This window comes from Peromyscus leucopus, chromosome X (assembly GCF_004664715.2).
Source record: "Peromyscus leucopus breed LL Stock chromosome X, UCI_PerLeu_2.1, whole genome shotgun sequence".
In the NCBI taxonomy this organism is placed as follows: Eukaryota; Metazoa; Chordata; class Mammalia; order Rodentia; family Cricetidae; genus Peromyscus; species Peromyscus leucopus.
In genome coordinates, this window is record NC_051083.1 from 27,178,259 (window position 1) to 27,205,181 (window position 26,923).

At 41.0% G+C, this 26,923-nt stretch overlaps 1 protein-coding gene across 2 annotated transcripts; it reads left to right on the top strand.

Moving 5' to 3' along the window:
* Tlr7 (toll like receptor 7) lies at positions 1-26,703 on the top strand. 2 transcript variants are annotated; one of them, XM_028883551.2, is made up of 3 exons: positions 1-155; positions 464-548; positions 22,815-26,703. In XM_028883551.2, the coding sequence occupies exons 2-3, from the start codon at positions 546-548 to the stop codon at positions 25,962-25,964; spliced, it is 3,153 nt and encodes a 1,050-aa protein (XP_028739384.1). In that variant the 5' UTR covers positions 1-155; positions 464-545; the 3' UTR covers positions 25,965-26,703. The 2 variants fall into 2 exon arrangements, with proteins under 2 accessions (XP_028739384.1, XP_028739385.1); XM_028883552.2 differs by having other exon boundaries at positions 1-119.
* The last annotated feature ends 220 nt before the right edge of the window (positions 26,704-26,923 follow it).

Sequence of the window (26,923 nt, forward strand, 5' to 3'; positions counted from 1 at the left end):
TTCATACTTGGTAATCCCAGGCCCTGCAGGTCAGAGGTTCTGTCAGTCTGAGCTTCCTGTTGCCTTCTCTCTGTCTCAGAGAACTCCACATACAGAACCACTCCATGCCACCACGAAAGGTATTTGAAGCATTGGGATACATTTGGATAATTTAAGTAAGTAGACGTATGTACTATTGCAAGAGAGTGGGGAAGGGGAGGGAAGGAAGCCAAGTCATATGCAAAAACCGTTCTAGAATGAAAGAAACTAATATTGTAGTCTAAACTGTTGATTCCTCAAAGACAGACTTAGTAAGACTGGAAACGGTCTCCTGGAGTCTGTCCTTGTATCTAACTTCAATGAAATAAATACTCTAAGTATTCTCAACATCACATTTATAAAACAATGGACTCAGCATGTCTTTAAACTACTATATTTCTTGCTGCCTTTGAAATGTCACATTTGATGTCTCTGTTTCTCACAGCTGATGCCACTGGGTCCCTCTCAGGCTGTTCCTGGTCTAGCTCAGGCTCGGCTCTCCTCCACATTTTGAAAGAAAACTGAAAATGGTAAGAGCAGCTAATGAAGCCCGAATTTGTCACTGGTAATCTTCGTGGTAAGAACTGACATCAGTTGGGGAGAATAATATTTGAGAATTTTTCAGGGGTGGAGATGGAGCTCAGCAGCGAAACGCTTGCCAAGAGTACATACTCCCCTAGATTCCCTCCCCAGAGAGTCCTTTCCTAGGAGAAACTGCTTTGTGATATTTCATAAGCAAGATGAATCAAGGTAGTATTTCATAATTTCAGATTAGTCATTGCTTGCTCTGTCCAACTTCCTATACAAGTTAAACACATACTGTAGCAAGCAAAAGTAGATGTTGAAAGTGAGGATTTCGGTTTTTGGTTCTCTAGTTTGATCTGTAAAGACATCTAGGTCGCTGAAGTAACTTAATGCAATGCTTCTCCTACCATATGTTGTGATTGTCCCACATCTGAGTGACTGTACAGAAGAGGTGGAGCCAGGAGACACATATATCTAGGATTTGGGGGACCCCATGCTCTACTGCTGTCAAAGATGCCCAGAGTTTGTGATTAGGTGAAATGGGATTCTCAGGATTAGCACACCAGGGGAAGAAGCTTCAGGATGCACCTGAACTCAATTCTGAACACAGCCAGAACAAGCAGGCTTTTAAAGCAAAGAGTGGGTGGCAGTCAGTGGATAGAAAATTATTAAGAGGAACCTTCAGGCATGTGGGGGATTCTAGCTCAAGTGGCCTGACAGAGTTCTTGTTGGAGTTAGGCCTGAATGGTGCACCATTTCCTGGAGAATGAGTAGGGTAAGGAATGCCATGAGAGACAATGGGGGCTGGGGCATGGAAGATGGAGGGAGTTTGGGGGTGGGGGATGATCCTAAACCAAGGTAGGATTCTCAATACGATGACTTAGCAAGACCCCTTCTCAAGGCAAAGCAAAGATGGACACAAAGACCCACACCAAGGCCTAGGGCTTAGAGAAGCCTGACTGAAATGCAGTCAAAGCGAGTCTGACTACGCCTAGCTGAGAAATTATGTACATTGCACCTCAGTCTGCTGGAACTCACTTTCTTTGACCATGTGAGCACTATGCTATCTTTATAGTCATCTTACAGAGCCACGGGGAAATAACCATACATTTATGCAAAACCTTTGCAAGTGGTAATGAGGTAGACCAAAACTAAATCAGGAAAAGCTTCTTTTGAAAATGTTTTTTTCACCCACGCTAGACTCTATAAAGGAGTGTTCATATTAGCAGCACACTGTGATTTCCAGATCATCGCGTTGGCCCCAAGCTCAATTTCTAAGGTCTACTGAAGCATTACCCACGGGACCACACTACTACAAAGGAAGCAACTGTTTTGAGTTTCATTTCCTAGAAACCCAGATGTCTATTTTAATGCACACACATGTCCACATCTGTCTTTGCCCCCTAAGGATGGCATGCTAGGAGGATGGTGAAAAACAGAGTCGAATTTATTGGCCACTTATGTAAGTCAAGTCTCATGCCTCTATTTTGGCTCCAAAGCTGGTCCGAGGCGCAGATAAAGAAACTGGGGCTTGAGAGGTTAAAGAGCTTGAGGACATGGTCCCTGCAGACCAACTCCTGAAGCTGGGCCTCTAAGACTGCTCTGTTCTTCCATGCCAAGCTAACACTCAACAAATGTGAGCTTCATTGTGATATCAGTCTGTTTAAGAACTAAGAGGAAATCAGTGTACTTGGACATGAAAAATCGTAAAAGCAATTTTCAAAAGAAATACAAAAGGCCCAAAAGAACAGAGAAAATATCCAGTCTTGGCAATAATCATGTCATATGTCTTAATCTGGAAATTCCACTTCAAGAATTTCTAGTTAAAGATGACCACGTGGGTGGTGAACTATTTGCCAAAATAGTATATGGAACAAGACAAAGGAAACAGCTCATGTCCCATGAGAGGGGAAGGTTTGTTACAGAACCACCGAGTCATGTTTTAAACAAAGAGTATTTAAAAATATATAGTGTAAGGTTAATTGAAAGAAAAAGCAAAGTAGAAATCAGTATGGGCTGTGTGTTTTCTGATATTTTTAATGCACATACTAGACAAGTGCTGGATGCTTACCAAACACTGGAAAATCTATGGTTATGGTTTATACAAATAAGTGTATTATATACTTTAATTTCACAAAACAGCCCTGAATTGTAATTATTCTAAGGATTTACTTTATTTAAGTAGTATTTATTTATGTGAGTGTGTGTGGACCTGTGTGAGTCTATGTGCGTTATGTGCATGCAGGTGCGTGTTGAGGCAAGAACAGGCAGTGGTACCCACTAGAATTGGAGATATAGGTAGTTGTGAGCCATCTGGTGTGGGTGCTGGGAACTGAACTCTGCAGTAAGTGCTCTTAACAGCTGATCCATTTCTTCAGCTCCCATTATAACTGTTTTACAAGTGGGCAGTTATAGGTAAAGTGATACCATAAAGCCAGAGTTCTTACATGGCAGACTAAGGATTTAAAACCAAATCTTTCCTCTGGCAAAGCCCTGGCTTTTACTAACACGTTCCTCACTACATGAGATACATGGTAGATTGATCAATACTAGAAAGAAAAATACCGAACTTTTTACAGTGGCTAAACAGTTTTAAAAGTGAAACATTTTACTTTTAACTACAGCTGTTGTTTTTCATGGCTAAATAAAGGGACAATAAGGCATTTACTACATTAATTAAATACAATTATTTTAAAAATTGTAAGCTCTTGCCGGGCTGTGGTGGCACACGCCTTTAATCCCAGCACTCGGGAGGCAGAGGCAGGCGGATTTCTGTGAGTTCGAGGCCAGCCTGGGCTACCATGTGAGTTCCAGGAAAAGGCGCAAAGCTACACAGAGAAACCCTGTCTCAAAAAACCAAAAAAAAAAAAAAGTTGTAAGCTCTTGGTGGAATTAAAAACATCATTCCAGATGAATCAGGCAGCCTCTTTGCATCCCAAGAATAGATTATTTCTATCTCTAATCTCACAAAAGTTTATGGCTGAGATTGAGTAATCTGCGGCCATATCCAAGCTGTCATTTTTGTAAATCCCAAAAGCTAAGAATGCTCTCTGTGCTTTTGCAATTCTTGGTGGTTTCATACATGTCTATAATGACTTGAGGTCATTTTCACCCCTCCATCACCCTCTCTCATCTCCCTCCCTCTCCAATGAAACTCATCTCCTCAAGTCCCCTTCCTTCTTGTATATCTTCTGTTCTATGTGCAACCCACTTAGTCAGAGTTCTTCACATGAGGATGCGTGGGAGGTTAATTACTGTAGATTAATGCAGTTCAGTGGTGGCATACTTGCTTGGCATGTACAAAGCATTAGTTTCAATCCTCAATGCTGCTAAACAAATACATAAATAATTGAAACATATCAAGGGAAATTATTAATCTACTATACCTTAAAGTTAAATTCAAGTTTACATGCTCACAAAATAGTATTCTTTTTTGTGTCTATAGCTGTTTTGGGACTATGATGGTCAACTAGTCAGTGACAGAAGCTATATGACCTACAGAGTCTAAAATGTTCTTTGCAGAAACTGTTTTCCACTCTGTGGCTTATGGAAATAAAGGAGATAATAAAATTGAAGGTCAAATACAGTTTAATGCCTTTAGATCTTTGATGACTATAAAAGATGGTAGTTGCCGAGTGCCTATTTACTGAAGACTGTACATTATTTCATTCTCTTAGTTTCAAACCTGAAGCTGAAGTGGTAGAGAGTCTATGATTTTTTTTTTTTAAAAAAGTGTGTTTTATTTTAAAAGCGGGTTATATCCTTTTGGACTTGAACTGCAATTTTTGTTAGGCAATGGGAGGTTGATATCCATGGAATCTACATTTTGCAGAGATTAGTCTATGGTCAGAAATATTTCAAAATTCATGAAAAGACGATATTGAGTCATAAATCTACTAGGGAAATTCCTTTTTTATGTGTAGGTAATTTGTGTTTCTTTTTTTTTCTGTTCATTTTACATACCAACTACAGTTTCTCCTGTCCTCCTTCCTCCCACTACCCCCCAGCCTTCCCCCCAAAACCACCGTGCCCCATTCCCACCTCCTCCAAAGGAAGGTCCATGGGTAGGTAGCAGAGCCTGGTACATTCAGTTGGGGCAAGTTCAAGCCCCTCCTCCTACTAGGGAAATTTCTAGCAAGAACTCAGTCTATAAACAGCAACTTCCCTTATTCACAGCACTTAGTCCACTCCTAGGGAGATTTACTTATTACAAATCTCATTACCACACTATTTGGTATCATATCAACTTAGCCAAAGGTCCAATTCACATTCAAGGGCTTCCAGCAATGACTACTCACTCTTCCCATCTTTCACGTGCCTCTCTTCTCTTCTCCAGGCAGGCTGCCATCATGTCTGGATGTCCCAGGCCCATTCAGCCACAGATTCCCCAACAGGATGTAACTTCCCCAGGCTTCCTTCCACAGTTTCACTGAGCTCCCTCACTCCTTTCCCTGCTTCCTTCACCCCTCCCTGAAAGTGAATTCCAACACTTGCTTTAGACACAGGCAACTTGGATTTGTTCTGCTCTGGGATTTTGAAAGGGGATTGCAGAAGTAGTTGACTTAAGGGAACCCATGCTCTGAAGACTGACATGCAATAGACTAGAGGAGACGCACTCTGCTGGCTTTCTTGTAAGTTGATTGAGTGGGTGGGTAAAAAAGTAAAGAGGGAGAGAGAGAAAGTAATAAGGAGGGAGGGAGAAGAGGAGAGAGGGAGGGAGGGAGGGAGGGAGCAAAGGAGTGAGAAAGAGAGGGAGGAAAAAGAATTGTGAATATCAACATTAATTCCATTCTGTAATATTTTATGAAAATAATCCATTCATTTAATCTGTAATAGCTGTGTAAAAGCTGTGTGTGTGTGCGTGCGTGTGTGTGTGTGTGTGTGTGTGTGTGTGTGTGTGTGTGTGTGTGTGAGAGAGAGAGAGAGAGAGAGAGAGAGAGAGAGAGAGAGAGAGAAAGACTAAAATGGGTTTTAATGCACCAAAATGTCAATTTTGTTGAGATTGGGGTACCCTTACTGCTCCAAGTTGTCCTTTATTATATACATTTTCCTATGTTCAACTCATGATCCGTGGGCCAACTCTACACTCTCTCCTCTCTCTCCAAACACTGAGCATCTCATCTCCCAAACATCTCACTCTTAGCTTATTACCTTGCTTCCCATTTCACTAAGAAAACAAAGCAATTAGAAGAGAACTTTCCTGCATCTCCCCTTTGTGGACCTGTCTAGGACATCCTCACTCTTAGGTCCTCTCTGACTCTGTTCCATTACCTATCCCTGATAGATCACCTCCAAATGGAAAAGCTTCAAACAGGATAGTTCTATACTACTTCCTGTCATGGGTCAGGGGTTGCCTGATTTGTCTGGGCAAGTCTCATACTGACTTTCTTCTGCAGTGGCAGTTAGAGATTGTGGTCTGAATCACATAGGAGCCTTGAGAGCCTGGGATCCAGAGCCGTGGGGGCTCCTCCAGTGCCTCTCTCCTTGTGATCTCTGTAATATGGTATCAGTACTACAGTAAGGCTTTTTACTAGACTCCAAAGTTGGGAGAAAGGGGGAGAGGGAGAGAAAGAGTGTGGGAAAGAGAGAAACACTACTGGCTATGTCTTTGTTCCTCTTGACAGGAAAACCCTTGGAATATGTGTGCTGCTCAATACTTCTAACATTCCTCTAGGTACTTAGAAATCATTGTACCTTCAAAGGACCTCGGATACCCAGCCAGTTCTCATCACTTCCAACATTGCCATTTTGGTTTTTGCTTGACCTCCTTAACAGCCTCTGCACTTGTCTCCGTATTTGCCCATTTGCAGAAACTGTTTATCCTCTGTTCTCTACACCACTGTAAAAGATTAACATCTGCTTTCAGCCATCTTGAAAACATGTAGTGGCTCCAAACCCCACTCACGAGAGACCACCATTCCCAGAAGGGTGGACCTGGCCCTGCATGCTTGGACTACCTCTCTGACTTTATCTTCTAGTTTCCTTACACTTCTCCTTTGACCATTGTGTGACTATTCCGTGATGTCTCCTTTATTATAGACTGTATTTTCTTTCTCTACAAAACGTATCATCTAACTTCCAACTTGGAACAGACGCATTTTTCTGTGTCTAGAGAACTTCATCTTCAAAAGAGTAAAATTCACTCCAAGCCCCAAGAAGAGCTCTTGACCTATTGATGGTATCAGAAAATTCATGTTGCTTCAGGAGGCAAAGGTACGATAGCTACCAGGAGTTTGAGATCAGCCTGGCATGTACAGTGAGTTACAAGCAAGCCTAAGCCACAGAGACACAAACCACTCAGCTCTACTTCCTCATATTTCACCATCAAATAGTTCCCAGTAACATACATCTCCTCCTCGCACCTCAGATTATAACCACACCTCATGCATGAACAATGTTTGGAAGATAAAAATAACTATTTGCAAAGCATGAACTTGGGTACAGTTTGTTAACTGTTGCTTCCAATTACTAGTCATATATCTATGCTTGTGGATATTGAGTGGGAATCTAATGGTAGTCTAAAATCAAGAGGGTTTGGGTCTTGTCTTGGTTAGGGTTTTTATTGCTATTATGAAACACCATGACCAAAAAGCAAGTTGGGGAGGAAAGGGTTTATTTGGTTTACACTTCCACATTGCTCTTCATTACTGAAGGAAGTCAAGACAGGAACTCAAACAGGACAGGATCTTGGAGGCAGGAGCTGATGCAGAGGCCATGGAGGGGTGTTGCTTACTGCCTTGCTTCCCTTGGCTTGCTCAGTCTGCTTTCTTATAGAACCTAGGACCACCAGTTCAGGGGTGTCATCATCCACAGTGGGCTGAGCCCTCCCACATCAATCACTGTTTGAGAAAATATCTTACACCTAGATCTCATGGAGGCATTTCCTCAACTGAGGCTCCTTCCTCTCTGATGACTCTAGCTTGTGTCAAATTGGCACTCAAAACCAGCCAGTACAGATCTGAATCAAGCTTGAGTCCCACCACTGAAGCTATGCATCTGTTCTCTTGGTCTCATCACTTTGACCAATCATCCACCTCTGATCTGATTGCTGCCCACTGCAAACAGAAGCTTCTCTGCCCTAGGCTGAGAGCAACACCAGTCTATGAGTAGAAACATAAATATTCACAAGGCAATTTGGCAGCATGACCATTTAGGAAAACAAAAGTAGCAGCTTCTACACAAGAGATTATGATGTCCCCAACCATGAACTTTAGACCACAGTAACAGTATCAGGCATGAAATTACCTCATGTGGAGGTCTCAAATCCAATCTAAAAACAGTTGCCCCATAACAGTTATGCCACTATTACACATCTTACCTGGAAGGTTGGTGTTGTGGCATACAGAGTATAGGATTGGGTAAGATCATTGAGATCTTTTCTCCTGCAGCAGCTACCGTAGCATATTCTGGCACTGTGAACATATAGGCAGTATTAACTGGACTTACTGGATTAAAAAAATTCCATTAAATTAGGAGGGGGTATGTTGGAAGGGATATGATAGAGTTCAAGGAGGGAACTAGGGATGGATATAATCATATTTCATTGTATTCATATATGAAATTCCCAAGAATAAAAAACAATTACAATTTAAAAAAAATATGCACCTGAGTGGAGTTGTTGCAACTTTGAAGACTTGTTTGTTCTAGCTTCTGTTTGAAGGGTGGCCAAGCAGCAGCACATGCAGGCCTGGCAGCCTTTGTGCCATAACCTCTTATTTTCCCCTCACATGAATTTCCCTGAGGCAGAGAGAGCTCTGTGCATAAGATGTAGCCAGCTCTCTACATACATACATAAATAAATAGGCATGAAAATAGAAGGACTAGTGGATCACTGGGAGGAGAAGAGGCGAAAACAATCAAAATAATTACATAAGGCAGAAAATGTCATAATGAAACCCATTATTATGTATCATTAATATATGATTTTTTCTCTTTAGAAAACAGATGGGCTTTGGGCAAGACAGCAGTGGAGGCCTTTGCTTCCTAATTGGGTAGAGACGAAGGCCTGAATCATTTTCTCCACCATTCCCCTATGTTGTCTAGCACTGACAAGTAGCGTTTGTTGAATGAGAACATTATTATAGAGTTCCCTTCTAAGAAGTGAATTTTAGTTTATAAATTCATAAAATGCCTAAGGGCATTTATGGGCAGAGAATGACATTCCTAAGAAATGCTGAAGCCAAGACGTATTTCTCCTTTTTCCCCTTCAATCCAGCCTCATCCAAAATGTAAGAATACTTTCTATAATTTTTTGTTTTAATTTCTTTCTGGTACTGAAAATTGAACCCAGGAAAATTGAACCCATGCTAGGCAAACTCTCCCACAGATCCACATCCACAGCTTTCTACTCTGTGCTTTGTTTTGAGACAGGGTCTTGCTAAGTTTGCTAGGCTGGACTCGAACTCGTGATCTTCCTACCTCAGCCTCCTAAGCAGTAGGATTATAGCCCTGCATTACCAGGCCTGAATTGAATGCTTTTCTAATACTTGTAAACTGTTCCTATGAAAATGTCTCCTCCTTCTCTCTCCCAGACAATAGTAAAGAGAACCAACCTGAGATATTAGAGTACCGTGAATCATTTAATCCAAAAGGAAATTAACAAAAACGCAAGCACAAGTTGTATTGAGTGTGTTTACTGTAACTACAGGATGCAACTTGCAAGTGATCGATCATAAGTGAGTTGGCATCTGAGGTTGCAACTGCCTCTCAGGTCTCTGCTTCTTCCTCAGTAAACAGGCATATTTCTGTGCCTTTTCAATTTCAATATGAAGAGTTAATGATGTTATCCAAATGGTATGTCTATTTTAACAACTGGCACATGCTAAGAATAAAAGGCAACCATTAGAAAGAGCGTGATCATACACATACAAATGATTTGTGGCTGCTCCACATGAATTCTGCATTTTCCATTTTAGCAAATGAGGTGATTTACTGAGAGAATAGAAACACCTGTGCATAGAAAATTGCATATTTCCATTTTGACCATAATTACCTCACTAATTAAGCATCTAAATTTACCCAGTACATTCACATGTGTAATTAGTTGTGATTCATTATCAAAGCCAGGCCTGTGTCATGGTGTACTATGCCATTTTATAAATCAAATTACTGAAAGATGTATGTCTTTAGGTATTCATTGTCCCCTCTCCTCAAAGCAAACAAAATAAATAATGTGGATGATTTCTAACACATACACACACAAAGAAAGACTTGTCTTTATATTTTAAAACAATGTTAATTGAAACTAACATATTTTTGAAACAAATACCTCCCAGTGTTTTAAGAGGTGAAATTGCCATGAGAATAAAGGGATTTTTTTTATTTTTAAGCTATGCTTTCTAAAATATCTTTTGAGTTGTGCAGCCTTGGGAAAGCATAGTTTCCCTTTAATACCAAATTTAGAAAGGCTCTGTCCAGACAGTGCACTTCCGTCCACTGCTGCTCACACAGAGCCCAGGTTTCACACGGCAGTTCAGGTTCCTGCTGGCAGACGTCTGAGTGCAAGCTTTGCAGGTGTCTCCAAGTACCACCAGGCTTGCAATGCACCCTGCACAGAAAGCTAAGAGAAGTTTCTCATGCTTTATAATGTTCTAAGGGCCAGTTCTGCTTGAGCTCAAACACTGAGCACAGGACGCTTGTACTGGTAGCCTTTGCTTGGCTGTACCTGTTCCCAGATGACACAGCTGAACTCTGTACTCTCACTTTTCCAGCTTCAAAAAGATAGAGCTGGGAAGCAAGGACAATGATGGAGTCCTAACGGAGATCTACTTTCATGCCCTTCCATGACCCTTCTGAGCTGTGCTTCAACCCTTCCTTTAGAGGCTTGACTCCTTAGGGTCTCCTTGTACTCTTGATAGACTCTGATCTTCAATCTGCACACGATTAGGCCCATAAATATTCCCTCCTGGAGGCAGAAAAGGTTCAATCCCTGCCTCCCCCCCCCCCCGCAAGAATTGATAGGCAGTTGGTAGTTGGTGGGGAAAGGGGAGACATTTTCCTTAGTGGTGAGGAGACTGGTAAGTTGCCCATGCTCTTGTTAATAACCCCTCACCCACACTCCTGTGAGAAGCCTTAATGAAGCACTTTGGGCCACCATCACACACACACACACACACACACACACACACACACACACAAAAAAAAAAAAAAAAAATCTATTGTTCGGGGCAAAAGCCTTACTAGTTATGATAACAGAATGTGGAGCTTCTGTAGGATTTTGAGAAAGTTAAAAGTTTTGATTTTCTTAGCAAATGTTTCACTTGTTCTCATCATGTGGTTGGCTGACATTATTACAATGAAGTATATGTAAAGGCAAAACATAGTTTGGGGACTTAAAGGTGTTTATTCCTTGCCAATATGGAGACATAGGGATAGTATAATAAACAGCGAGGAGAGCAAGCTCTGGGTCTTTGTACACCTTACATCATGTCTGCTTCTCACTCTCTTTCTTGGAAATGAATCCACTCCTTGGAACTGGGAGATGGACATAATTTTGAAATCAGTGACATGTATAGATTTACAGGCTTTGCCAGAGATATCATTTCTTTTTATCCATGGTGAACTTGGATTGAATGTGCTTAGAGTTAATGTCATACTGGGGGTCTGAAGACTATGACCCATAGGTTCAGTCTGTTCTGTGACCTGTTCTTGTTATCATTGGATCTTGTAATTCTGATCTGTTATACACTAAGTGGTTATTTAAGTATCTACACAATGAGACTATTGTCAAGTATTTACTTTTGCAATTGTTTCTTTGAGACAAGGTCTCACACTATACCCTAGGCTGACTCAGAACTCACAAAAATATTTGCTTCCATGTAAAACATTTGCCAACTCTTGGTCTAGACCAATGTCTCACAGAACCTTCTGCAATGATGAAGATGTCTCACATTTTGTGTCCTGTAGCCATAAGCCTGGTAGAGCTTTGGGGACATTTCAATTACAGTTAGTGTGACTGTGAAACTGAATTTTAATCAACTTAAAATGAAATAGCCACAAAGTGACTTGTGGCTATCACATTAGAGCAGTTCCAGACTGTTTGTAGCCTAAGGACTCCATGTTCTGTCTTCTTTCTGTGTTCTCTGTTTCTCTCTCAAATGGATCATCCGTCCTGAGGCTGTGTGAGTCAAATGCAAGACAACGTTTTTAATCAGATTTCTGCCCTGAACTGGGTTTCATTGTCTGCTAGCAAATGCTTAATGGAAAGCACTTGAAAACAATGTATGTGGGCAGACACTCATTTCCTCTAAGGCGCTACTTTCTCTGACTATTATGTCTGCCTTTGTTTGTGGTAAAGTACTTGGCTTTTTCCACTTGACCATGCTCCAAATTAAAGAAAGTCTTCATCAACTCTGCACTCAGGGCAGCAGACAGACAAAATCACTCTGCACAAAACTATATTTTTTTCAGCCCTGTTGAAGACTGGCTGACTTCTGTCTTAGTTCATTTCACACACAAAACTGCTAAACTACAGCAAGAAAGCCTCTGACACGTCCCGTTGTTGTGAACATTGTTGAACCATTTCCCCTAAGAGTAAACTTTGTCTGCACATATTCTGTCTTCCAACACAGCACAGCTATTTGTCAAGTGTCCATGCACGGCAGGATAAAGTGAGTCACCAGCTTTTTAACCTCTGATATCAGAGTCTTTCTTGCCCACAGCCTTACAAAGTCAGCATTACTCGATTCAAGCTTTCTCACGGTTCACAACCTATTTCTAAATCCTATAGTTTAAAATTAGGTTTTCATGTGTGCAAGGAGAATTCAATTACTGTTAGTTGAGCAAATACCACTTTGAAAGATAATTGTATTTCCATACTCTGTTGCAGATAAATGTGGTCATGTGACCAAGCTCTTGTCAACAGGATATTAGAGGAAGGCAGACAGTCAGTTTCTGAAACCTGTCCTTAAACAGTGGAGATAGTCCCCTTCCTTTCAATGTACTTCGACAGGATTTCTTTTAATGTGGACATTGTTGCTGGCAGCCATCTTTAGGGGTACAAATGAGGAAAATATGTTTTGGGTTGTACAACAGAGTGAATGATCCAGAACATCTAAATCCACCCTTTTGGGAACTCATTGAGTGTAGCTGACACAGTGGCTCTGAATTACTGATTTCTGGATATTTATGAGAAAGTAAAACATTTATATGCTAATTTTTGTCACTGTCAGATGGAAAAGAGGGAAAAGATACCTTCAGATTTTGAGAATAATTAAAAGATGACAGTATGAAAAAATATTCCATAGAATAAGAACAACATGTATTTAAACTATAACAGAAGGGTCAGCATCTTGTCTGGAAAAACTAATAGTTTTACATTGTATTTTAGATTTGTATAGTTTTTCCTTCCTCTATAACATTTTGAGGTCCTTAAGTGCACAAACCGTGTATTTTCTACTAATTAATGCGTAACCACCAATGAGAGAATGCATGTGAGTCAATGGATAGTATAGTTAGGGTATGAATTGTCTATCACAAATTCATGTGTTTGAACACTTGGTCCCTAGCTGATGGTGTTGTTTTGGGAGGCTGTACAACCTTAAGGAGGCAGAGCCTTTCTGGAGAAAGTAGGCCCCCTAGGAGGTGGGCTTTGAGATTTTATAGACCCACTGCACTTCTTGTCCCCTCTAATTCCTGCCTACAAACACAATATGATTAGTAGCCTCATACTCCCACCAACATGAACTGAGATGCACTCACTGCTGTGATGATCTGAAATCCACTGTCATTGCAAGCCCAAATCAACCCCTTCTCCCTTCAGTTGCCCTAGTTGGGATTTTTGTCACAGTGATTTTTTAAAAGTAACTAATAAGGTAGAATTCTGATATTTCCTCATAATTTTTTTCTCGCTGGGTACATTGCACAATCACTAGCTGAGGAACAATTGGAGCACAGCCTAGTCTGCTGTCTATTGTGTTGGTTGTGAGATGTAGGCTGGGTACATGGTGTGCACTATGTTGTTCCTGGGTCTGTCATTCTCTTGTGGGAGGTCTCCTAAGCAAAGGATCTGGCTCAGAGACAGGTAATGAACAACCAAACCAGGACTAGGATCCAGTTCTTCTCATTCATAATCCATCAATCCCTCTACAGCTCCATGTAGACTCAGCACAGCAGGACATGAGATGATGGGTTTGAGCTGGGCATTTTGATAGCAGGACTTCTTAACCTTTTTCCACAAGAACGACTTGGGCAGATAGAGGAGATGGAGGAAACCTCCATTGAGTGTGCAAGTATAGCCTGAGGAATTTCTCTAAGGAGACACTTTTTTACTCTATTTTTATTTTATTTGTATGGGTGTTTTGTCTTCATGTGTGTTTGTGCATCATGTGTGCAGTGCCCACAGAAGACAGAAGAGAGTGAAGGATTACCTGGCACTGGAGTTACAGATAACTGTGAGCTGCTATGATATGTTTTTAAGGCATTTTGTTTACTTTGATATTCATTAATTTTTTCATGTATTCACTGTTTCACTTGTGTATTTAGCAACACAATGGAGCACTAGTCAAGGGCAAGAAAGTCTCACTGTACTGAGTGCTATTAAGTCTAGTACAGAACATACACACTCCTCTGTGTCTCAGTTGACTTATCCATAAAATAGAGATAGGTCTGCAGAAAATCCCCAATCACTTCATCCTAACCTAGTTGATAGCAACATGACACAACTGAATGCATGTGAAAGACAATCTTGACCTAAACTAGAAAGCTACTTATTCTTTGTTTAAATCCCACCCAGAGTAGAAAACCCTGTGTACTATTGCAGAATGTTTGTGTTTTTAATTAGGAGTTGCCACTCCCAGGGCCCAATAGGTATCATGCAATACCAAGTACGTGGAGGTTACTTTCTGAAGTCTTAAAGAATTCAAAACCTTTCTGCTCTTAATCACTTTGAATAAAAGACTGAAGACTTGTAGCTATCCTTAGCTGGCATTGTAAAGATCAAAACCCTTCAATGGTGCCTAGCTTGTGGCAAGTGCTGTCTAACTCAACTACTAGTACTATAAGTATCACTATTATGACATGGGAGGGTACATAAGTTATTGGTCAGGGAAGCCCTCCTTCTCTGAAGATGCATCACTTGAGCAGATAGCAAAGAGGTAGAAACGACCTGGCCATGGGAAGAGGAGAAAGCCAATGTCAGAAACAGCAGGTGGCAAGAATGACATGGTGATCAGCTTGGCTTGAATGTGGAACAGAAAGCAGACCAGATGGCTGGTATGTGGTGAAAGGGAAGAGATGATTCAAGGTCAGAGAAGGCTACCAAACTCAGGCCCTGAACAAGATAAACAATGACAAAGACTTTGTGTTCTATTCAATGAGTAGTTAGAAATCCCTCTAGTTGATCTGGTTCATGTTGAATGCTCTGATGCTCTTTGATAAACGAATCCTCGAGAAGGGGAGAAGCAGGAAGATGAGTTTGGCAGCCATTGCAGAGGCCACATGAGAGCAAATGACTAACTGGGGAAGGGAGGTAGTAGCAGACTAGAAGAGTGGGCAGGTGGTAGAGAGAATTGAGAAATGAGGGAGGAAAGGCTTTCTGATTAAATTTGCATTTAATTTGTAGTATGTCAGTGTGTAAATGTGGTGCATTTCACAGTCGCTGTCTCTGTGTGTTTTAAGCCTAGTGGTTGCTAGACTCAACAAATACTGGATTACAGGAGCAATTGTATGCATCTATCCCCAACTGTTCACTAAGTGATATCATATTTGTAGCTCAAAATTGGCCAGGTGGCAATATTTACACAACTGAAATTAAAAACGCTTGACTAGAGAGATGACACAGCAGTTAAGAGCAATGGCTGCTCTTCCAGAGGATCCAGATTCAGGTCACAGCACCCACATGGCAGCTCTCAATTGTCTGTATCTCCAGTTCCAGGGATCGAGCACCATCTCCTGACTTCTATGGGTACTTCATGCACATGCTGCACTTACAAACATGGTGTAGACATGCATACACATAAAATAGAAATAATTCTTTTTTAAAAAAGAAATTGAGAGTGGTAACAAATCAAGACTTAGCAAGTGAGAGTTTTTTGTGGTGGGGGGAGCTGGTTGTTAAACTCCCGTCCACCACTAGTTAAATCCTGACTTCATTTGCCTGTGATTAAGCTTCCTTAGAGTCTTCATTTTTCTTTTTTAAAAATGGATTTATTTAAAATAGACCTATGCCCCTTCCTCCTCCTTTCCTCCTCCAGGCCCTCCCAGCTATCCTCCCTCAAACCCTTCCCATGCTCTCCCACTCTCAAGCTGATAGCCACCTTTTCTTTGATTATATTTGTTGTGTACATATGTGTACACATAAATACATAAAAATACAACCTGTGGAGTCCATTTTTGTTGTTTGTGTGTTTATGGTTTGCAAGCTGATGACTTCACACTAAACAATCAATAAGAGCTCAGCCCTGGGAGAGGCTAATTCTCCTTCTCCCAGTAATCAATAGCTGCCTGTAGTTCTTTGTCTAGGGGTGAGACCCTGTGAAAATTTCCCTCTTCCATGTTAACATTTCCATTGATGTTGCCATTATTCTGGTCTTTTCTATTTCTATGCAGCTATTTCTAAGAAAGACTATTTCACAGCAGACTTCCCAAGTATTCTGACTCTCACAGTCTTTCTGCTCTCTCTTCTGAAGTGCTCCCTGAGCCGCAGATGCAGGAGCTGTCACGTAGATACATCAGTTTGTGCAGGGCTCCCAGTGATCTGGTGATCTCTGCAGTGTGTCCAGGTTTGGTTTTCCGTGATAGACTCAATTGGGTGTGAAGAGAAGCTTCTCTGATGAGGGGTGAAAGCTACAATTATCTAATATTTGAGGGTATAAGGATAAGATTCAGAATATTGTAAAGAATTGTGCTGGTCTAGCTATAAGTGGTAGTAATAGATTTTTTTTTCTAAGATCCATGACTTTGCTATTCCTAGGAAGCCAACTAGGTTTTCAGCACCAGGCATGATTTCCCTCTGGTCAAATGGGCCATAAGTCTAATTATATAGCTGTTGGTTGCCATTAATATGTAATTACTACTTATTGTACCTTTATGCATGTCTTGCCATGCTGGTCATTGTCATGGCTCATAGACATTGCAGCTGAGTAAAGATGTTTAATTGCTTCCTTCTCTTGGCAGTTTGCATAGTATTTTCTGGTCCTATGGAAGCTGGACTGCAGAAAAGAGACTTTAATGTCAGATCTAGCTCCAGTCGTCTGAATCATGTGTCCTAAGTATGTGATGTCTTCAGCAATAGGGTCTCCCTTCAACCCCTGAAAAGCAACCAAGGGCAAGGGCTACATCAATAACCTGTATCCTTTAGACTACCCTGACCAACACACACACACACACACACACACACACACACACACACACACACACACACACACACATATATATATATATAGTATATAACTTCAGGTAAATATAAAATAATATGATTTCTTGAGCCTTTCACATACAAGCATGATATTATTCATCACTTCTTCCTTACTGACCTTCTTTCTTCCCCTATAGAAGTCCCCTCCTCATTATTCAGTTTGTCACTTCATATCACCTGTATCCTGGTACTTCCCTCCCACCCACCCCAACCTATGGTCCCTTTTTCTGTGGTTACTCCATGTTGTATATTCACATCTGAAGATTTGGAGCTAAGAACCTCAGATGAGAGAGAGAGAGAACATGTGGCATTTGTCTTTCTGGGTCTGGGTTATCTCACTCAACATAATCTTTTCTAGATCTACCCATGTACCCGAAAAGTTCATGATTTCCCTTCTATTTGCAGCTGAATAGCATTCCATTGTGCATTTGTTCACATTTTCCTTACCCATTCATGTGTTGAAGGGCATTTAGGTTGTTTCCATTTTCTGGCTATTGTGACTAAGAGAGAGATGAACATGGCTGAACAAGTGTCTGTGGAGCAGGATGTCGAGTCCTTTGGGCATATGCCCAAGAGTGGTGTAGCTGGGTCATATGGTAGATGCGGTTTTAAGTTTTCAGAGCATTCTCCATACTAATTGACAGAGTGACTGTATCAAAAACAGTGAATGAAGGTTCCTCTTCCTCTGCAGCCTCGCCAGCATTTGTTGTCAGCTGTTTTGTTGATCTTGGCCATTCTAACTGGGGTGAGATGAAATATCAAAGTTAGGAACATTTGGGGAAACTTAGTTTGCTGGTTACTCTACCACTTCCCTCTCTTAAATCAGTTAACTTGGGGATGTCCCACTTCTGTTCTTCAACAGATCTCATGGGAAGAGAGTACCCAATGAACCATTGTCCTTTTTTAAAAATAGATTTTAGTTTCTAATTACATGTACACTTACATGAATGTGCACATGAGTTCTGGTGCCTGTGGAGGACAGAAGGGGGCACTCGATCCCCTGAAGCCAGAATTACAAGTGGTTGTGAGCCACCTTACTTGGGTGCTGAGCATCAAACTTGGATCATCAGGAAGAGCAGCAAGCGCTCCTCACCACTGAGCCCTTGACTGTTGTCCTTTATCTGGATTGGCCTCTTCTGGAATACAGCTCACCTCTCTGGTCCACACTATCACATCTAGCAATACATTGTATCTTGGTTGTACAATTATGATGTCTTCCATCATACATGCATCACATCTTCTGTCAGAAGCATTGTTGTGGTTGAGACCCAGGGTCTAGGATCCTCACTAAGAGTATACTCTACTTCTCTCTTCTAAGGTCCATTCTCCTATCTTGACTCTCTCATTTAACTGTAGTGAACATTTCCCCTAAGTCTCTATACTGATATTTTAGGAGGATGTCCATATCTATCACCATATTTATCTAAGGGCTTTTTGTAGCTCCTGGGCTACTGCCATGTAATCCAGGTATCTCTGAGTGTTCCAGTTGGACAAATATAACTTTGAAGGGTAACTAGATTAAAAGGGCTAAAGGGTTGTAGGTAGATAGGTTGTGGACCCTAAGGGAGAACTTAATACTATTATTCTCCTAAGTGAATGCAGTACTAAAATGATTCCTAATGACTTACCACTATAACCAAAGATCAGTGCATCTCTCATCCCTCATCAGAGAAACTTCTTCTTACAGTAGATGACAATTAACACAGATACTCATGACTGGACAATGGGTAACCCATACCTTGAAGCTCAGGGAAGTTTGCAGAAGAAGGGGCAGAAAGATTTTAAGAGCCAGTGATGGAGGATGACTTCAAAGAAATAGTTTCTCAGTCATAACAGGGCATATGCACATACAAACTCACAGCAATTGTAACAGCATGTGCAAGTAAGCAAGCTCATGACAGAGAAAATTCCAGCATGGAAATGGGAGGTAGGTATGAAATCCTACTACTAGCTGAGGGGTGATTAGCATTTGATAGGTGCTGGGAGAGGGAGAGTCCATTTTTTGTAATGACATGGTGCCTGGTAGGTTGACCACACTCCAGGGCAGGCCCCACTCCCAAGCACAAACCCAATGCCTTCTACTGGACTCTGCACCTGAACAGACATGTAATTCACACAGAGAGAAACACAGACTGATTCTCTGTCTCTGTCTCTCTGTCTCTGTCTCTCTCTCTCTCTCTCTCACACACACACACACACACACACATACAGAGAGACAGAGACAGAGACAGAAATCTTTTTTTTATTTTTTTGAGACAGGGTTTCTCTGTGTAACAGTCCTAGCTATCTTGTATCTCGATTTGTAGACCAGGCTGACCTCCAACTCACAGAGATCTGCCTGCCTCCCAAGTGCTGGGATTAAAGGCATGTGCCACCACCACCCAGTGAGAAATCTTTAAAAAATTATCTATACAGGCAAGATTTTGGTAATAGATAAAAACCTTAAGTTAATATTATAAAAAAGAGAACCATTTGGAACATTATACAGTATGATAATGATTGAAGGCTGGAAAGTTTATTGGATAATGTGAGTTAGAAGAATAAGATCCTAGAGACAAAGTTTTGGAATAGTCATAGCAAATACTGTGTCAGCAAAAATGGGAAAGCATGGGCTAGAGAGGTAGCTTAGTGGTTAAGAACACTGGCTGCTCCTCCAAAGGACTCAGGTTTAATTTACAGCAACTACATGATAATTTACATCTGTTTTTATCTCTAGTTTCAGCAGGCATCAGGCACATCCATGGTATACAGACATATATGTAGCCCAAACACCCATACATATAAAATAAAAAAATAAGATAAATACTCTAAAAATGAGAAAGCAAAAAGGATGTTGAAAAAGACAATGAAGGAGCTCATCCAAACTCACTGTGGTGTGTGTGTGTGTGTGTGTGTGTGTGTGTGTGTGTGTGTGTGTGTGTACATGTGTGTACACTTGTCCATGAACAGGTATATACCTGTCAAGGCCAGAGATCAACACTGTCTTACTCTATTGCTCTCCACATTTTTGACTGAGAGAAGGTCTCTTACTGAATCCAGAACTCACTGACAGGCTAGACTGACTGACTAGCCAGTGAGCTCCAAGCATCAGCCTCTGTCCTAAATTCAGGTCAAGTTTGTGTCAAGCACATTATCAATAGCTCCATCTCTCCAGCCTTTCTGTGAACAATTTTAATTATAGGGAAGAAAATAGAGGGCACTGAAAGAGAAGGAGAGGAGACAATTTTGCACAAACTTTAGGTATGTGAAAATCAGCAAAAACGAAGCAAATCAAAACAAACAAAAACCACTACCACTACCACAACAAAAGAGCCCTATGAGATCCTTAAGAGATAGATTGTGCAGTGGTTCTGAACCTTCCTAATGCTGTGAATCCTCAATCCAGTTCCTCATGATGTGGTGACCTCCACCATAAAATTATTTTGTCGCTAATTCATAACTGTAATTTCGCTACTGTTATAAATAGTAATATAAATATGTGATATACGACCCCTGGATGGATCTTGACCCACAGGTTGAGAACCACTGATCCTGTGTTAAGGAAGAGAAAGACGGAGAAAATTTTGTGGCTTGTTTGTCCCCTATTAAAGGAATTAAGGAATGTAAACATTTGGTTTATTAGATAGCACCAATAATATATTGTCAGACTCAGTCAATGCTAGGACATAATCAATAGTTGAACTAGAAGTCTGTCATAGCAAATCAGGCTAGATCACCCCATGTACAAGTATTAGTGAATCTGAAAGAGAGTTCTGGAGTAGACTACTAACAGACTCCTGAAACAGAAGAGCGAGCCTGTGCTTTAAGCCACTCTGCCTTGGTGCCAGTGGGTAAACAGACCTCTTCAGTGTCTCTCACTTATCACTGGAAAGCCTCCTATGCTACACTTAGATTTTTATAAGGATTGCCTTTAGAAATGGGTGCCTATATATTCCATTTTTCTTGAGAGGTCCTTGGTTTATTTAGTCTTAGCACAATGATTAACTATGGTCTCCTTCAGTCCTATTAGACATCCCATTCTACCAGTAGTGTGGCTGATGTGAGTATGGCTCACCCAGGCAGTGCCCTGATGATGCTTCTCGTAACTTTCCAAAGTGACATCATACAGTCCACACCCTCCAGATGCAGTCTCTTTCGTAATCAACCCAGCCACTGTTGGAAGCTGACAGGCCACCCCCAGCTGTATCCTCCCTCCCCTCACAGTTCTCCCCTCCTCAGCTCCCTGGGAATGGGCTCTTCCAGATAATGAAGCCCTAAATGGAGTCTGGCTAACAGGCAGGAAAAGTGACCACTGGATACATCACATACTAACTAGACCCATTTTTTTCCAGAAGCGCCTTTTCCAAGAATACCCTTGAGACTTTTCAAATACCCTCCTCAGAAACACCTTCTTTTTTCAAAAGGAAAAAGAAAGTGTCTCTAATCTAACAATGGTGATGTCAGTAAACCTTGGACCCTATCCCAATGGTCCAACACCTTCCTCTCTTCCTCCTCTCTCACAAAGACCCTTCGAAGATCAGGCTCCACTCTCCCCAATCAGGGTAATGCTCTCCTTCAAATCCTGATGCATTGTCAGCTTGAAGCAGCAGTTTGCCTCAAGGTTGGTGTAACTCTGTGTTTTCTCCCCCAACTAGGTATCTCAAACCCTAAAAGCTAACAAAACCCATGTACAGGGAAAGCATGGCAAATCATCGTGGAAGTGATTTCTGCAGTGACTTCCAAAAACAATCCAAAAGGAGACCCAGATTACAGAATGGCAGAAACACATGTTTAATAATCGAATGCCATTTGGAAAACCAGTTACTGCTGCTGAGCTGTGTCTTAATTTGTAATAGAGAATGGATCTTTTAAAAAAAAAAAATTGTCCTTAGAATAGTATGGGACTTGACAATCATGAGAGATTTTTGCGTATGTTCCAAGGAAGGTTGAGCAAGAAAACATTAATTATACTGGAGTCTTAATGCTTTGTTCCTCTCAAGTGTATATATTTTCAGCATTTCTTAGCCCCCAAATCTTGTAGTTTAGTGGCTCTCTGTTGTAGCACTCTATGTAACAACTACGAGACAATGCTGCTTCCGAAACTTCAAAACTGTTCGGGGCAGCAAGGAAGAAGGCTCGGTGGAGGTAATTATGGTGGTACGAATGAGAACGACCCCATAGGCTAATGTTTGAATACTCGGCTCCCAGTTAATGGATCTTTGGGGAACAATTAGGAGGTGTGGCTTTGCTGGAGGAGGTGTAGCCTTGCTGAAAGAGGTGTGTCACTGGGGCTGGGCTTTGAGGTTTCAAACTTCCATGCCCGTCCTAGTCTGACTGCAGTTTGCATATCACATGTGAACCCTCAGCCACGGCTCCAGTGTCATGCTTACCCACCATGATGATCATGGACTCACCCTCTGACACTATAAACAAGAACCTGACAGAATGTTTCCTTTTATATGTTGTCTTGGTCATGGTGTTTTATCACAGCAATAGAACGGTAACTAAGACAGTAAGGCCACTTGCCAACAAGCCTGATGACTTGAGTTTGATCTGCAGGACCCACAAGGTGGAAGGAGAGAACAGATGCTCACAAGTTGTCCTCAGACCTCCACAATCTTGTCTTGCTGTATGCACACCCACATGCATACACACGCATGTATACTCACAAAAGATGAATAAATTCTGTAAGATATTTTGTTAGAAAGCTGAGATTCTACAAGCAAAACATAAAAGCAATTTATCAGAAACATCAGTGGTTGACAAGTACAGTCACAGGACCAGAGGTGCTATTGACACTATTATATATTAAAAAAAAAAAAAAAAAACCTATGCTGTTTATTTTTATAATTTACTGAGAGAGAAGAAACAAATGGGACCTTTGAATTGTTCCTCAGTATATTTTATAACAATAATTTATTCTTCCTTTTATTTTCAGGTATTTCCAATATGGACATTGAAGAGACAAATTTTCATCTTTTTAAATATGACCTTAGTTTCTAGAGTCCTTGGGTCTCGATGGTTTCCTAAAACTCTACCTTGTGATGTCAAGCTAGATCTCGAAAAGACCCATGTGATTGTGGACTGCACAGACAAGCATTTGACAGAAATCCCCGAGGGCATTCCCACTAATACCACCAACCTCACCCTTACCATCAACCACATACCAAGCATCTCTCCAGACTCCTTTCGTAGGCTGAATCACCTGGAAGAGATCGATTTCAGATGCAACTGTGTACCAGTTCTACTGGGGTCCAAAGCCAATGTGTGTACTAAAAGGCTGCAGATTAGACCTGGAAGCTTTAGTGGACTCTCTGACTTGAAAGCCCTTTATCTGGATGGAAACCAACTTCTAGAGATACCTCAGGATCTCCCATCCAGCTTACAGCTTCTGAGCCTCGAGGCCAACAATATCTTCTCCATCACAAAGGAGAATCTAACAGAACTGGCCAACATTGAAGCACTCTACCTGGGTCAAAATTGTTATTATCGAAATCCTTGCAATGTTTCCTTTTCAATTGAAAAAGATGCTTTCCTTGTTATGAATAATTTAAAGGTTCTCTCACTGAAGGATAACAATGTCACAGCTGTCCCCACCATTTTGCCATCTAATTTAATAGAACTCTATCTTTATAACAACATCATTACAAAAATCCAAGAAGACGATTTTAGTAACCTCAACCAATTGCAAATTCTCGACCTAAGTGGAAATTGCCCTCGCTGTTATAATGTCCCATATGTGTGCACACCGTGTGAAAATAACTCCCCCTTACAGATCCACGACAATGCTTTCAATTCATTGACAGAATTAAGAGTTTTACGTCTACACAGTAACTCTCTTCAGCATGTGCCCCACACGTGGTTTAAAAACATGAGAAGTCTCCAAGAACTAGACCTCTCCCAAAACTACTTGGCCAGAGAAATTGAGGAGGCCAAATTTTTGAATTTTCTCCCCAATCTTGTCCAGTTGGATCTGTCCTTCAATTATGAGCTACAGGTCTACCATGCATCTATAACTTTACCACATTCACTCTCTTCACTGAGAAACTTGAAAATTCTGCATATCAAGGGATATGTCTTTAAAGAGCTGAACAACTCTAGCCTTTCTGCACTGCACAAGCTTCCCAGTCTTGAAGTTCTTGACCTTGGCACTAACTTCATAAAAATTGTTGACCTCAACATTTTCAAACAGTTTGAAAACCTCAGACTCATAGACCTTTCGATGAATAAAATATCCCCTTCAGAAGAGCCAAGAGCAGTTGGTTCCTGTTTTAATGCCCGAACTTCTGTAGACCGGCATGGGCCCCAGGTCCTAGAGACCTTACATTATTTCCGATATGATGAATATGCACGGAGCTGTAGGTTCAAAACCAGAGAGTTGCCTACTTTGCTACCTTTGAATGCAAACTGCCATGCATTTGGGCAGACCTTAGACCTAAGTAGAAATAATATATTTTTTATCAAGCCCTCTGATTTTCAGCATCTTTCATTCCTCAAATGCCTCAACTTGTCAGGAAACACCATTGGCCAAACTCTTAATGGCAGTGAATTCCAGCCACTAAGAGAGCTGCGCTACTTAGATTTCTCCAACAACCGGCTTGATTTATTGTACTCAACAGCCTTTGAAGAGCTCCACAAACTGGAAGTTCTGGATTTAAGTAGTAACAGCCACTATTTTCAAGCAGAAGGAATTACTCACATGCTAAACTTCACCAAGAAATTACGGTCTCTGAAGAAGCTCATGATGAATGACAATGACATCTCTACCTCTGCTAGCAGGACCATGGAAAGTGACTCTCTTAAAGTGCTGGAATTCAGAGGCAACCATTTAGATGTTTTATGGCGAGATGGTGATAACAGATACTTGGACTTCTTCAAGAATTTGTTCAACTTAGAGGAATTAGATATTTCCCGAAATTCCCTGAATTCTTTGCCTCATGGGGTGTTTGAGGGTATGCCACCAAATCTAGAGACTCTCTCCTTGGCTGAAAATGGACTCAAAAATTTCTCTTGGGATAAACTCCCATTACTGAAACGTCTGAAAAATTTAGACCTCAGCCATAACCAACTGAAGAATGTCCCTGAGAGATTAGCCAACTGTTCCAAAAGTCTCGTGAAACTGATTCTTAAGCATAATCAAATCAGGCACTTGACAAACTATTTTCTAGAAGATGCTTTCCAGTTGCGCTATCTAGACCTCAGTTCAAATAGGATCCAGGTCATTCAGAAGACTAGCTTCCCAGAAAATGTCCTCAACAGTCTAGATAGGTTGCTTTTACATCACAATCGCTTTCTGTGCAACTGTGATGCTGTCTGGTTTGTCTGGTGGGTTAATCATACAGATGTTGACATTCCTTACCTGGCCACTGAAGTGACTTGTGCAGGGCCAGGAGCACACAAAGGCCAGAGTGTCGTATCCCTGGATCTATATACGTGTGAGTTAGATCTCACTAACCTAATTCTATTCTCCATTTCCGTATCTTCAGTCCTCTTTCTGATGGTAGTTATGACAGCAAGTCACCTCTTTTTCTGGGATATGTGGTACATTTACTATTTCTGGAAAGCCAAGATAAAGGGATACCAACGCCTGCAATCCATGGAGTCTTGCTATGATGCTTTTATTGTGTATGACACTAAAAACTCGGCTGTGACAGAATGGGTTTTACAGGAGCTGGTGGCTAAACTGGAAGATCCAAGAGAGAAACATTTTAATTTGTGTCTAGAAGAAAGGGATTGGCTACCAGGGCAGCCAGTTCTAGAAAACCTTTCCCAGAGCATACAGCTCAGCAAAAAGACAGTGTTTGTGATGACACAGAACTATGCCAAGACAGAGAGTTTTAAGGTGGCGTTTTATTTGTCCCATCAGAGGCTCATGGATGAAAAAGTGGATGTGATTATCTTGATATTCTTGGAGAAGCCTTTGCAGAAGTCTAAGTTTCTTCAGCTCCGAAAGAGGCTCTGTGGGAGTTCCGTCCTTGAGTGGCCTTCAAATCCACAGGCTCAGCCATACTTTTGGCAGTGCCTAAAAAATGCTCTGACCACAGACAATCACGTGGCTTACAGTCGAATGTTCAAGGAAACAGTTTAGCTCTTTGCAGAATGTGATCATATGTGGCAACAGGCCTGGTTGCCTGAATCTTTCAAAAAGCTTTCAATAAAAGAATGTCGGAAAATTTCCTAACAGCTGCCATTGCTCAAATTAGTGGGAAATCATCAATGCATGACAAAGAAATTAGGGAAAGGGGATTGATAGACCAACATTTCTTCTTTCTTTGTGTCACCATCCATATTTCAATATCTCCCCCAGCTCATCTATAAAATATTTTTTGAAGAAGAATGGCTAGGAGGAAACATAAGGCTCTGACTCATCTTCATGCAATTGAGAAGAACCCTGCATCTGCCCTTAAGAAGTACTAGTATTTTCAATAATAGGTCAAAAAATACTCAAGCTCTTTTCTCTGATACTAAACTGTCCCAGAATTCAATGCAATAAGAACAGAGAGAAGTTCTCAGCCAATTGGGTCACTATCATAGAGCATCCCCTGCGGTACACACCAAATGATGGTACTGGACAGTTGGTAGCTGCTTCAGTGCTTCCTACTCATTTCCCTGGGGGCTACTGATGGGTTCTGTGGGGAAACAGAGAAACGTTTTTGCCATCCATGGACATGGTCAATTTATAAACGGGAAAAAAAAATTTAAAAAAAAAAGAGAATGATATCCCCTCAGGCAAAATTACGTTCTTTGCATTTGATGATAATTATCTGCTGAAATATGCTATGTGTGTGGCAAATACTGTTTCCAAAGTAAAATGTTCTCTAAAATGACTGTGTTAATTAATGTTATTTTGTGAACTCGTGCCAATATTTGTAAGTATCTGCAACCATGGTGCATAATGATTAGATGGCTTCCATGATAAACTCAAAAGGGAGATTGAAAGAATATGTGTTTAGGGTTATCAGGGATGACAAATTAGATGGATGTCAATTGTCTGACTTTATTTCTGTTTGTAATGCAGAGGGGAATGACACACACGATAGATGAGCT